Source organism: Oryzias latipes, chromosome 3, assembly GCF_053564925.1.
Source record: "Oryzias latipes strain Hd-rR chromosome 3, Olatipes_Hd-rR_3.1".
Taxonomy (NCBI): Eukaryota; Metazoa; Chordata; class Actinopteri; order Beloniformes; family Adrianichthyidae; genus Oryzias; species Oryzias latipes.
In genome coordinates, this window is record NC_136239.1 from 15078404 (window position 1) to 15092246 (window position 13843).

Genomic DNA, 13843 nt, shown 5'->3' on the forward strand with positions numbered 1-13843 from the left:
TTTCCTGTTGAGCCAGACTTTAGCATTAAGCAGCTGCTTGGAATAATAATTGAAAAAAAACCCCAATAAAAATAAACACAGAAACAGTCAGAGAATCTCATTGGTTTAAAGACAGAGATAGGTGAGGTCTTGTTGTTGTTTTTTTTTCCTTATTTTGTGCTACTTCGTGTACAACTGCCGTGTCAAGAAATGCGTTTCAAAGCTTAATTTGAAACAAATTTTCCATCAGGAAGTATTTACATGTTTTTGAACCAACACAGAGGGAAAACACAATCACCTTGTAGCCTGAAAGAACCCTTTGTCACAGAATATAGAGAGTCACTTACAACTTACTACATATTTCCCCCAGTATCAGTCATTCAGAAATTATGCTAAAACATTTGCTGATTTAAAAATGAGTGCTGTCGTGTGATGAATTTTTGTTTCAGTGTGACCTGTAAATATAATTATTCCACTGAATCTTTTTCAGTCTAATTATAATTGCTGTGAAAAACTTCCTTTCGAGGTATTTTCATTTAAATGTGTGATGTTGCGGCACAGTAAAAGATCAAAACACAGCTAAAAATGTAGCTTTATGAAGTGTTTTGCTATAACAGTATTTCAAGCTTTTTTCACACCACCAAGAGAATGAGAGAAGAGAATATAAGAAGGAGAGGAGGCACAAGGAAGTGGCATGGAGGGTAATTCTTTAGACTTTGTTTCTTTGAATTAAACTTTTGCTTCGTCATCTGGACAAAAACAATCAGTAGAGGGTGCACTTTCCCTCTGAAATGATGCTCTATTTAATTATCATGTTGTTCAGAATACATGCAACTTTCCTCTGCTGCTGCAGAGCAAGGTTGGTGCAGGCTTGGTAGCTGTTACCATGACAACGCATCACACTGCTTATCTGCGTATTTAAATGATTTAAACTTAAAAACATATTAAAGAATAAAGTACAAAAAATACCTTTATATATTTTTTATTTACTAAGTGACGATGGCATGAGTGGGATAATGCCTTTTCGAGGTGTCCAATATCAGAAATCAATGAAAACAACCATCCAAGCAGATCAGTTCTCTGTGTCATCATTTCATTTCTGATAACAAACACCTTGATGGACATTATCCCTCACACAATAAATAGTAGCTATAGACTATAAATGGGACTAACACAATAAAAAAAAAATAACATGGTGGTTTGTCTGTAATTAATAATTGTGACTATCACAACAATTTGACAGCCTTAGTAAAAATGTTATAAAATTAATTTTTAAAAGTCTAATAATACAATAACATGGGTTTTTCTTTTGGTCATGTCTCTTTTCCTTTTGTGTTACACTTCACTAACACAATCACATATGACTATGATCATGGCCATGACTTGTGGACTTTCAGTCTGTCAAAACAAACTGGACTTCTCCATTTTACATATATGCATGCAAAATGTGCAGGTTTTAGCCAATTACAGCTTCACCTATGCAGCATGGAATGTTAAGGAAATGTATAACTCTTTTTCTTTAAAAGGTATGCTGGATTTTTCTTGATTCCAGCCATAGCTAAGATGAAATAGCTTAGAAGTCATATGAAAAATTGTAACTTTTTATATACACTTACTGGCCATGTAATTAGGTACATCTGTTCAACTGTTCGTTAAAGCATATTTCTTATCAGCCAACTGCATGGCGGCAACTCAATCCATTTAACCATGTAGACATGGTCATGTTGATCTACAGCAGTTCAGACAGACCATAAGAATGGAGAAGAAAGGAGATTGAAGGGACTTTGAACGTGGCATGTTTGTTGGTGCCAGACGGGTTGTTCTGAGGATTTCAGAAACTGTTGATCTACTGGGATTTGCACCCACAACCATCTCTTGGTTTTACAGAGAGTGATCCTAAAAAGAGAAAATTCCCAGTGATCAGTAGTTCTGTGGGCAGAAATGCCTTGGTTGATGCCAGAGGTCAGAGAAGATTGGCCAGACTGTTTCAGCTGATAGAAAGACAACGGAAAGTCAAACAACCCCAGGTTACACTTGGGACCCCTTAGTACCAACTAAGGATGGTTACAATGCCACAGCCTACCTCAGTCTTGTTGCTGACCATGTCCATCCCTTTATGACCACAGTCTATCATCTTCTGATGGCTACTTCATGCAAGATAATATGCCATGTCATAAAGCTGGAATCATCTCAGACTGGTTTCTTGGACATCACAATGAGTTCACTAGTTTCAACTGACCTCCATGGTCACCAGGGGTCCAACCCGGTACTAAGGTGTATCTAATAGTGGCTGGTGAGTTCACGTTTTTGCTTTAAAAACCTAGAATTTTAAAGCATCCATTGAAAGCAGTCACAAAGACTCATACTGAAGAGCAAGAAGTTTGCACGTGCCAGCTTTGAGCTCGCCAACAGCTCTTGGCAGATGCTAGATTCTCCTTTTCAGCTGAGCTAATAATGTTGCATCAGAAATCAGCTTCTGCTCTAAAGTAAAATGATGAATTAGAGTTTCAATAGACAATGATCTTTCCAAGGGAGGAATTACACTCCGTCTTTTCTCTGTCTTGAAAGACAAATTGTCTGTACAACAGCTTGTCTACATGTGTTTATGTTGGTAAAGTTTTAGAGCTTTTCTTTTAGCCATACATCACCAGAAGGAAATCTGGCAGCCGCAAGGACATCAAGAGTTTGCTTCTTCAAAAGAAAAACTGAACTTTTGCTATTTAATAAAAACAGAGGATGACAATGAGATGATGCAAAAGTACAGTAAATTCAATTCATGATCTACAACAACATAAAAGTAGCTGAAGAACATAAATCACACATAACCTAATGACATTCAGATCTTGCATAAACTTAAATAATGACAGACATGCAAGAACAGCAGCAGAAGTGTGTGAGCAGCTTACCATTTTTCTCCTCCAGCAGCCACATGTTGCTGAACAGTGTATCCAAACTGAGCTTGTTTTGGGCCTTTGATGATCCTGGGTGTTTTTGTGTCAATGTTGAAGCAGTCATGGAGTCCTTGGAAGACAATAAATGCAGCAGCATTAGAAGGTTGGGCAATTTTTGAAGTCATTTGGGATACAATCAGGGTCTAATTGAGAAACAAACATGTCTAAATGATTAATGGAGCCGCTTGTCCTACTTCTCTTGACATGTTTTCATTAAAAACTCGCTCCTCAGGTTTTGTCCTTTGCAGCAAATTGCCAACACAATAACCTACATGATTCTTTTTTTTCTTCTTTTTTTTCCAAAAGACATCTGATAGTTATCTTCAAAATTTATGAACTCAGTACTAGAGGCTAAATACATAAAATCAATTATTAGAGAGGAGAAGAACAATAAACTTTCACAAGGGAAAAAATGTTTTTGATGAAAAAAGTCAATAAACTCTTCTCAAACACAAAAAAACCTCGAGTTCTGATGTTTGTTTTTTTAAGAAGGTTATGAACATTAAAAATCAGCATTATCCATGGAAGGGAAAAATAAGCATAAAATCTTTTTCTAATAAAAATAGAAATCAGACAAGGTAGTTTCTAGCCTCTGTGTGTGATTTAATTAATTAGTCATTATGTTTTTAGTTTAATGTTGACAGACAGGTGCTCCCTTTCCTCTTTTTTCATCAGAATTGTCAGGCAGGTTGGAGGTAAAGATGGGGAAATAATCGTAATCAGTGTTATTATTTTAATTCCATTCCCACCATTTTGGATATCCACAACACACTAATCAAAAGTGTTGATGAGCTCGGCTCCCTGGAGGTTCCAGCATCTGTAAGATGAATTACCTTACCGCGGCTTATCAACACATTAAACTCCAAAACAAACACGGTGATGAACGACGCCAAAAGCAAAGTGTGACAAAAGATCTGACATGAGCCTAATGAGACACGGAGGTCTATTTTGAGCAAAGGGAAATAGCAGTAAAATAGGATTCTCACAGTTTGTTCTTTTACAAAAAACCTCCATCAAAACTCCCCCTGCTGCTTTTGTCTCTGTGACTCTTGGCTACACAATGATGAGTTGATTCCGTCTCTGGCTGTCATAGAAAACATCCCAACTCACAGGTCATTCTCCATTCTGGGAGGCTGTGGTCGATCGTTAGATGGCGTGTGTGTTTTTTTTCTGTTTGCCAATGCCAAGGAGGAAGAACTCACAACAAACCCAGATGTGCTTCAAATTAATCTGCAAAACATTCCAGCTGAGCCAGAGTGAAAACAACTATAGTACAAAATGTGTTGTTGTGGGGGCTGTTTTCACTTCTTCTGACTATCTGTCTGCACATGTGAATTGGATAAATAGCGTCTTGAAAATGCATACTGAAACCGACAAACATTGTTGCTGTCTCTCTAAAGTCATTATATTTTGATCTACAGTGAAGGTGTTCGCAGGAATGTGTAGCCCCGCCCTGATGAGAGTCTGACAATTTGCATTTTAATTTGAACTTTGACACACATAAAGCTCGTTGCTATGCAAGTGAAAATGCATTACACCATGGGGCGCTGTTTTGCAATTTCATTTGAATTTTGACAAACAGCATGGTATTTTATAATTCAATAGATTTAAAGTTACTTTAAAATGAATTTAAAGCAAACCATGTTTTGAAATGTCACTTTATAATATTGATTTGTAAATTACAAAATGCTTTTTCATTTGAATTAGAACATCGAAAACCCATGACAATTTTCAATGCAATTGATAGTGTTTTATTTAACATTTTATTTTTGAAATTGTCATATTGAATTGTAAATCTTAAAATGAAATTAGATTTTAAATTCTAAATTGCAAAATGTGCTTTCATAACATAAGCCTGAATTGCAAATTGAACTGTCAATTGAGAACTGCATATTACTTTGAATTACGACTCAAAAAAACTTTCATATAAGAGATTTGAAATCATGACTCACTGAAGAGTGAAGGTTGACATCTCCCTTCAGGCTATTCCATATTAAGCTATCCACATTTGACAAAGATGTATTCAATAGTTGTTTAAGGTTTCCAATCCCTGGTGAATGTTTAGATTTTATTGGTGAACAAATTGGCATCGTGGGCAGAATTATCCAGAGAATTTTAAATTATCTATAAATAAATTTCAACAAATTATATCCAGGTTGTTGTAACTGAGTCAAATGTGATTTCTCATAAGCAATTTACATGTTTTTTTTCCCTTTTCTGAGGTTCTTATGTTAACAGAGTATTGATAAGTATTGTATTACATAAAAACTATGGCCAAATGTTTTGGACCTCTATCATGTCTTTTATACAGTTTGGACACACCTTCTCATTCATTTGAACGAGAAGGTGTGTCCAAAGTTTTGGTCTATGTATAATAAAAAAAGGTTTGAGTCATAATGTGAATTACACAACAGATCTTCTTCTTTCTCTTTCGGCTTTTCCCATCAGGGGTCGCCACAGCGAATCATCCTTTTCCACCTCACTCTATCATGAACATCTTCTACCCTAACATTAGCCAACTTCATGTCCTCTGTCAAGACATCCATGTATCTCCTCTTTGGCCGTCCTCTTGCCCTCCTGCCAGGCAGCTCCATCTCCAACATCCTTCTACCAATATATCCACTATCCCTCCTCTGAACATGTCCAAACCATCTCAGTCTGGCTTCTCTGACTTTGTCGCTAACACAGGCAACATGAGCCGTCCCTCTGATGTACTCGTTCCTTATCCTGTCTAACCTGGTCACTCCTAAGGAGAACCTCAACATCTTCATCTCCGCTACCTCCATCTCAGCCTCTTGTCTCTGTCTCACTGCTACCGTCTCTAACCCATAGAGCAGAGCTGGTCTCACCACTGTCTTGTACACCTTTCCTTTGAGTCTTGCTGACACTCTTCTGTCACACAACACTCCTGACACTTTCCTCCACCCGCTCCAACCTGCCTGCACTCGCCTCTTCACCTCTTTTCCACAATCCCCATCACACTGAACTGTTGACCCCAAGTACTTAAACTCCTGCACCTTCTTCACCTCAGCCCCCTGTAACCTAACGCTTCTACCTTGATCCCTCTCGTTCAGACACATGTATTCTGTCTTACTACGACTGACCTTCATGCCTCTTCTTTCCAGAGCAAACCTCCACCTCTCTAGCTGTTCCTCCACCTGCTCTCTACTCTCACTGCAGATTACAATGTCATCCGCAAACATCATTGTCCAGGGAGATTCCTGTCTTACCTCGTCTGTCAGCCTGTCCATCAGCATAGCAAACAAAAAAGGACTCAAAGCTGATCCTTGGTGTAGTCCCACCTCCACCTTGAACTCCTCTGTCTGACCTACAGCACATCTCACCACCGTCATACTTCTCTCATACATGTCCTGAACTACTCTGACATACTTCTCTGCCACTCCAGACGACCTCATACAGTACCACAGCTCCTCCCTCGGCACCCTGTCATACGCCTTCTCTAAATCTACGAACACACAATGCAGCTCCTTCTGACCTTCTCTGTACTTTTCCATCAACATTCTCAAAGCAAAAATGGCATCAGTGGTGCTCTTACGGGGCATGAAACCATACTGCTGCTCACAAATCTCCACCTCTTTCCTAAGCCTGGCTTCCACTACTCTTTCCCACAGCTTCATTGTGTGGCTCATCAACTTTATTCCTCTATAGTTGCTGCAGTTCTGCGTGTCACCCTTGTTCTTAAAGATCGGAACCAGAACGCTTCTCCTCCATTCCTCAGGCATCTTCTCACTCTCTAGAATCCTATTGAAAAAACTCGTTAGAAATTCCACTGCTGTCTCTCCTAAGCACTTCCATACCTCCACAGGTACGTCATCAGGACCAACGGCCTTTCCGCTCTTCATCCTTTTCAGAGCCTTCCTAACCTCATCCTTTCCAATCTCTGCTACTTCCTGCTCCACAACAACCACTTCTTCCTCCCTTCTTTCCCTGTCATTTTCCACGTTCATCAGCTCCTCAAAATACTCCTTCCATCTTTTCTGTACACTCTCCTGGGTTGTTAGCACCTTTCCATCTCTGTCCTTAATCACCCTTATCTGTTGCACGTCCTTCCCATCTCTGTCTCTCTGTCTGGCTAGCCTGTACAAGTCCTTTTCTCCTTCCTTTGTGTCTAACCTGTCATATAGCTCATCGTAAGCTTTCTGTTTGGCCTTTGCCACCTCTCTCTTCACTCTACGCTGCGCTTCCTTATACTCCTGTCTACCTTCCTCAGTCCTTTCTACATCCCACTTCCTTTTAGCCAACCTCTTCCTCTGGACGCATTCCTGTACTTCCTCATTCCACCACCAAGTCTCTTTACCGTCTTTCCTCTTTCCAGATGACACACCTAGCACTTTCCTACCTGTTTCCCTGATAATCTCTGCTGTAGTTTCCCAGTCATCTGGAAGCTCATCCTGACCACCCAGGACCTGTCTCAACTTCTGCCTAAATTCCTCACAAGTTTCTTCATTCTGTAGCTTCCACCACTTGGTCTTCTTTTCTGTTTTCCCTCTCTTCTTCTTCCTGACCTCCAGAGTCATCTTACACACCACCATGCGGTGCTGTTTGGCTACACTCTCTCCTACCACCACTTTGCAGTCATTAACCTCTCTCAAATGACCTCGTCTACATAGGATGTAGTCCACCTGAGTACTCCTACCTCCACTTCTGTATGTCACTCTATGTTCCTCTCTCTTCTGGAAGTAAGTGTTGACTACAGCCATTTCCATCCTCTTCGCAAAGTCCACCACCATCTGTCCCTCCAGATTCCTTTCCTTCACACCAAACCTGCCCATCACCTCCTCATCACCTCTGTTGCCCTCACCAACATGCCCATTAAAGTCTGCTCCAATAACAACTCTCTCTCCTCTGGGGATACCCTCTATGACCTCATCCAACTCACTCCAGAATCTCTCCTTCACTTCTAACTCACAGCCAACCTGTGGCGCATACCCACTGACTACATTCACCATCACCCCTTCAATTTCTAACTTTAGGCTCATCATCCTGTCTGAGACTCTTTTCACCTCTAGAACACTGTTTACAAACTCCCCCTTCAGAATCACTCCTACCCCGTTTCTCTTCCTATCAACACCATGATAGAACAGTTTGTATCCTCCTCCAATACTACGTGCCTTGCTGCCCTTCCACCTCGTCTCCTGCACACACAGTACATCTACCTTCCTTCTCTCCATCATGTCTGCCAGCTCTCTGCCTTTCCCTGTCATTGTGCCAACGTTAAGAGTCCCTATTCTCAAACCTATGTTCCTGCCTTTTCCCTTCTCTCTCTGGCCACGGACCCTTCTGCCTCCCCTCTTTCTTCGACCAACAGTAGTCAAATTTCCACCGACACCCTGTAGGTTAACAGCATCGGTGGCGGTCGTTGTTAACCCGGGCCTCGACCGATCCGGTATGTCAAAAGTGTTGTGGATGATTCGCATGGTTATTTTGGCAATTTTTACGCCGGATGCCCTTCCTGACGCAACCCTCTCTATTTATCCGGGCTTGGGACCGGCACAGAGGCAACTGGCTTGCAACCCCTGTGGCTAGATTGTGAATTACACAACAGATGTATTACTTTAAGAACCTCAGATTGCCAAATAATTTTAGTGAATAATCTTAAACTATAACCAAAACACATGTAATTAATCACATAAACTTCAAAATATGTTATTGTTTGTTCTGGTTATACAGTTACACACACAATCGACATCATGAGACACATCTGACAGTGCTTCTTCAGTACTTCATATGCTGCTTCAATACTGATATGAAATCAAGATCCTTTCTATCTCTAGTAAATGTTAACACTGATCACTCTACTTTTTTTTCAACAACTGGCTTTGTTTTTTGCAACAGTTCAGGTTCCTTTCATGCTAAGGATTTGTAATGAACTACAGAATCACTGAAACTGTCAGGCTGTCAAAAGCAGCACTGCTGCCATTTCAAAACTGATTCATTTCAATGACTTGAAATGCTCTATGCTGGTCTACAGACTAAAGTGAGTGAGCATGGCACCTGCCATCTCAGAGACAACCTTGTTAAGGTTCAACTGACCTGAACTGTAACAGCCGTGTCCTGTGATGAAAACCGCTTCGGTTCACGAAAAGAAAAAAAAAATGAAAGGGCTCTAAACTTAACTGAAAAAAGACCTAAACCTGGTCACAATAAATATGGTGTCCCCTGAAATCTATGCTGTTCCCTGTCCTCAAGCTAAATCTACCCTCAGCCTCTTTGGGACTTTTTATCATCTTTTTTTACTCAAAGATTTTTTATTTTAAGTTCAGATAAACCCATTTTATTTATGAGGCTGCATTTATAAACTCAAGCTTCTTTGAAAAAAATACCTAGAAAAAAATGCAAAAATGTTATGATCCAAATGGATTAAGATCCTTGGAGTGTGATTACATTACATTGTCATAACGTGTTTTAACCAAACATTTTTCTGGCCGAAATAACCCTAACCTATACATCAAAAGGTGTTTCAATGCAATCTTCCATGCAGGGCAAGACTGTGAAGAGAACTGACGCTTAACATGTAGAGACGTCCAATAGAACCAGACTAAGATACAGGGATCATCTGTTGGGAGAGCTCAGGATCAGAGAGGGCAGGAAAAATATGGTCAAACTGAATTATAAACACCGGAACATCTGTTCTAAGGTTATGAGAGAGAAAAAAAGGGAGGGCACATTACTGAAACAAAATGCATTGATGAAAGGGAAAAAGAGCATAAAAAAGAAAGATCAACAGGAGAGAGAGTATGAGGAGTCCCTGAGCCACCTTCACAGTCTGAGCTTAAAGCAGCGTCACTAAAGGCATGGCTCAAGGTCACTGAGGATAAGTTCAATCAAGGAGGAGAGATACAGTCTGCCTCCCAGGCTAAAGGACACAGTTGATTCATCAAAAGAGGAGCTTGACAGCTTAAAGTCTGCTGACCATTCTGCCTTTAAAAAATCCAGCAATCCTGCAGGCTAAAAAACAAAAAGTTTTGTTTTTAAATAATGGAACTGTAAGGTCAATGTGATAAGATGGAGCTTTGGCATTTTAAGGTTTAAAGACCCACTCCAATGAAAGTTATTTTGGTGTTATATAATAAGTTCTTGTGGCATTTTTCTGATGATTGAGGACACAGAGTTTAAGCCTAAAGTAGTATTTCTTATATCGTTGTGAATCAGGAGCACACAAAAAAATGCAGATGAAAATAGTGGTTGTGACAGAAACTATATTTTAGACATATTTTATTGAGTTTTCAGCACAACACGACCTGCTCCACTCCATTCTGATGCATTCACTTTCAGACAAATAGATCCATGGACGTCTTTGTTTTTTCTCATCTGAGCTGGAATCTGGAACTGTACGACTGGATAGCTCCAAATTGCTCACCATTTTTGTTGCACTGGTAATGTTAGGTTACAGATGCAAGGGGCTGTAAGCTAGCGGTAAAATGTGTAAACAGATGGGTGATGGGGAATGAGTTGTGGGGCGCCAACTGTCACGCCCACAACTCCGAGGCAAATTTCTAATGAACCACTGCAGCTCTGCAGAAACTATGGCTTTGTCCAAATTCCTTCACTACTCACTACTTAGTGCACTATATATTGTGCGTTCACCATTTTATCAGGTTGTCCAATATCTACAACTCCAAAATCCAGTCCCCTAGAAATTTCCCAAAAGTCTCTATGAAAATCTAGTAATCATTACTGCTTACTAGATTGGGTGAATATACTGTAGACTGCAATTTATTGCGACTGAGCAATTTTTGTGGAATTTTTTATTTTTAAAGATTTAAAGATTTTATCATTAGAACACAGTGGATTCATAAATAGTCTTAGTAAAATATTTATATTTGTTAGGATTTTGCTTCGGTGAAAAAAGACGGTGACATCTTTTTGCCGTTTAAAAAAAAAAGAAAGTAGCATGGTGTCCGAATTGCTTTTAAATTCAGGGCACTATCCAGGGCATTATATAGTTTTTTAGTAGTAGGGTTTACAGACGGAAATAGGACATAGCTAGACACAGGTTTTTTGATTTGGGCTGAAAATGGCCTAATCACAGTTAAATCATCAATGTGAATACATCAAAACATGATTGGAATGGGACTTTAAAAGTTGTTAAAACAGGTTTTGATCCCTGCTCTACCATCAATGACAGACGCTCATGTGGTGAACACCTGAAGAGTCAGAAAGCCACCTTACAGCTCTTAGCTTTCAGCAGCAGCAACTATGGTTCTATTTAAACCTCAGAGATGCACTACACAGCTGACTTAAATCTAAATTTCTAGACTCTAATGTTGGCCTCAGCTTTAAAAAAAGCCATCATTAGCATGTCTACACACATGCTCTTAGCTCTTAGCTGCTGCTGTGTAGTTGGCTGATTAGGTATTTGGATGAGCAAGCAGTCAAACACGTGCAAGTAATGAGGGGGACAGCATACAGCTGAAACTCAGCTTCACTTTACTGCCGAGAAGAAGAGATTAATTTGTTTGGGTGTGCAGCTGCTTGTACTTTGAGATGTGGAGGAGAAGCTGCATATTGAACAGCTGGATTCCTTTATGGAAAAAGAGGCTCATTCTCAGTCCTGGGAACCTGTCTGTATGCCTCAGACATCGAAATTTAAGAGTCCAAATAGGCTGTCTAAACACGCAGCAAACACACTAACTTGTCGTTTGTTTCATTTGTTTGTAAATCTGAGTTTGACTCATGAGTTGTGTGATTGCAGTCAATGTCAAAAGAGTCAAGGCCACAGTTTTAGTCGGCTCAAGAATGAACAAGGGACTCAGTTGTTATTGCGAAAAGAGTGTTAATTACACCTTCAGTGTCATCGTTATGAACCATTTCATGTGTTTTGCAAAAAGCCTCTGTTAAACTAAATAACCAACCCTGTCATGAAGTCTGTTCACATAAATACTGCCACATTTTCTTTCCTGGTTTCCTTTGTGTCTATTTGACAGGCATTTGGTCCAAACATCCTCCTTCAGTCTCTGACTTCAAACATAAACAGGTGACTGAAAATAAGGACAAAGTGGTGCACTCAAAATAAAAATAAAAAGCAGATTACTGTATTTTGCGCACTATAAGGCGAACTTACAAGCATTAAATTTTTTCAAAAAACGACAGTGCACCTTTAATTCCGGAGCGCCATATGTGGATTTTTTTCTGTTTGCACTTACTGACGTGGAAGCGATTTTCAGGGATACACAGTGCTCTGTCAAAATGTTGGCTCGGATTTTTATTGTGAATACCTTAACCGGTCTACAACAAGGCAGTGTGAGTATTAATGTGAAAATGTTACTGTTTGTCTGAGAAAAGTGTATAATGTCTGTAGTGAGGAGTAAAACAGTCTTAAAACATCTGTAATCCAACTTTGTAGATTTCACCTACTGTATATCGCAGTTTTGTTATGGAACGTACCACTGCAATTAATACGGGAACGCTGTAAACCATTCATTGACTGTGCTCCTTATAATCTGTTGCGCCCTATACAGTGCAGGAAATACAGTCGGCAAAAAACAACTTCAGATTATATTTTAGTGAGTTTCCAAATGGACTGTAAAACCTTTTGTGCTACCAGGCTGACTTCAAGCGCCTTAAATAACAACTCCTACTTCAGGAAAAGGGGAATAGTTTGATCCTCAGATAAGTCAAATCTAATAAGAGCTCTTGACATCAGGGCAGCTTGGAAGAAAGTGTCAGGGTGAAAGCGTGAGAATGAGGGTTATCAAGTTTCCATTTAAAGCTACTAATGTGCCAAGGAAATCTAATATTTTCAGTCAAGGAGGGAGTCTTGCTGGGTTTCCTGTGCGCTGGTTTTCCTGCCCAGATAAACTTCAGGCCCGGGGCTGTTGATGTGACCCATATAGTCCTATGCTGCCTTTGGCCCAGCACCAAGCTGCTGGACCCACACCACAAACCTACTGACATAAAGCATCTGTGCCGGCTCTTTATCCACCCAGCCGACTCGGACATATCCTTATATCCAACCATTTTCCCGATCTGATATGGCGGTGCCGGTATGATCGGGCCTGCAGCATCTGAGTAACCTTCCGTGATGTTTTTCCATTGATTTGATTTTTTTCTCTGGAAGGATGCTGTCCTTCAGTACACACTGTACACTCATTCCCCCCATACCAAAGAAAATACTGTAAGAGGCACAAGGGGGTCTCTTAAAACAGATGTCTCTATTATGCAACCAGGCTCTTCTTAACAAGCTTTAGAGCTTCTGAGTCAACAAAAGTCTCCTCAGCACAACATAGAATTTATGCCACCAGCACTACACAAAGACAAACACATCCTGTGAGAGTTTAAGAGCCAAGAGCCTTTAATTACTGATTCAGCTTTTAAATATGATATGCTAAGAGCATTAACTTATTTTTCAATTATATGACAAGATTTAAGGAAGATTAACAAGGTTTTAGCTGTGGATGCATTAGAAACCAGACAAGGAATCAGTTCTGCAACAATCTAGTAGCTTGTTCTTTTCCCTATGTGAAATAGATCCCTAAATACTAATGGATGGCTGGCCTTGAGCTTTAATTGTGAAGGAAATAACACTTTAAGAGATGCCAGGACCCACAGTTCACTTGGTTAGGAAGCCATCCAGTGGACATAAAGAAACAAAAGAATGTGGATCAGTTTAAATGGAGTCTGCCTGTTTTTAAGGCTACAATCTCAACCCCAATTAAACTCACATTCTATAAGCAAATATTTGTAATGCCCCATTGCAAGGAATTAGTTCTGAGACCATTTGAGAATTCATGTTATTTTTAATCAAAAACTGAAATAAACAAGATTCAGAAACTGTTTTAGAGCTAAAGGAATAAACTTTTTTACATCAGAACCACATGAGCCATGTCCAGGGAAAAGAAATCTGCAACAAAAGACATGCTGGACTTTTCATTTCCTGCATCTTACTTACC

At 39.8% G+C, this 13843-nt stretch overlaps 1 protein-coding gene across 2 annotated transcripts in view; it reads right to left on the reverse strand.

Annotated features, from left to right (window-relative positions):
• itga11a (integrin, alpha 11a) overlaps positions 1 to 13843 on the reverse strand; it is a 74655-nt gene that overhangs the window by 43145 nt on the left and 17667 nt on the right. For both annotated transcript variants that reach the window (XM_078944243.1, XM_004066955.5), the window contains one exon: positions 2886 to 3000. Coding sequence is in view for 1 of the 2 variants with exons in the window: in XM_004066955.5 (XP_004067003.2) it covers positions 2886 to 3000 (115 nt within the window). In the remaining variant the exon portion in view is untranslated. The remainder of the gene's footprint in view (positions 1 to 2885; positions 3001 to 13843) is intronic.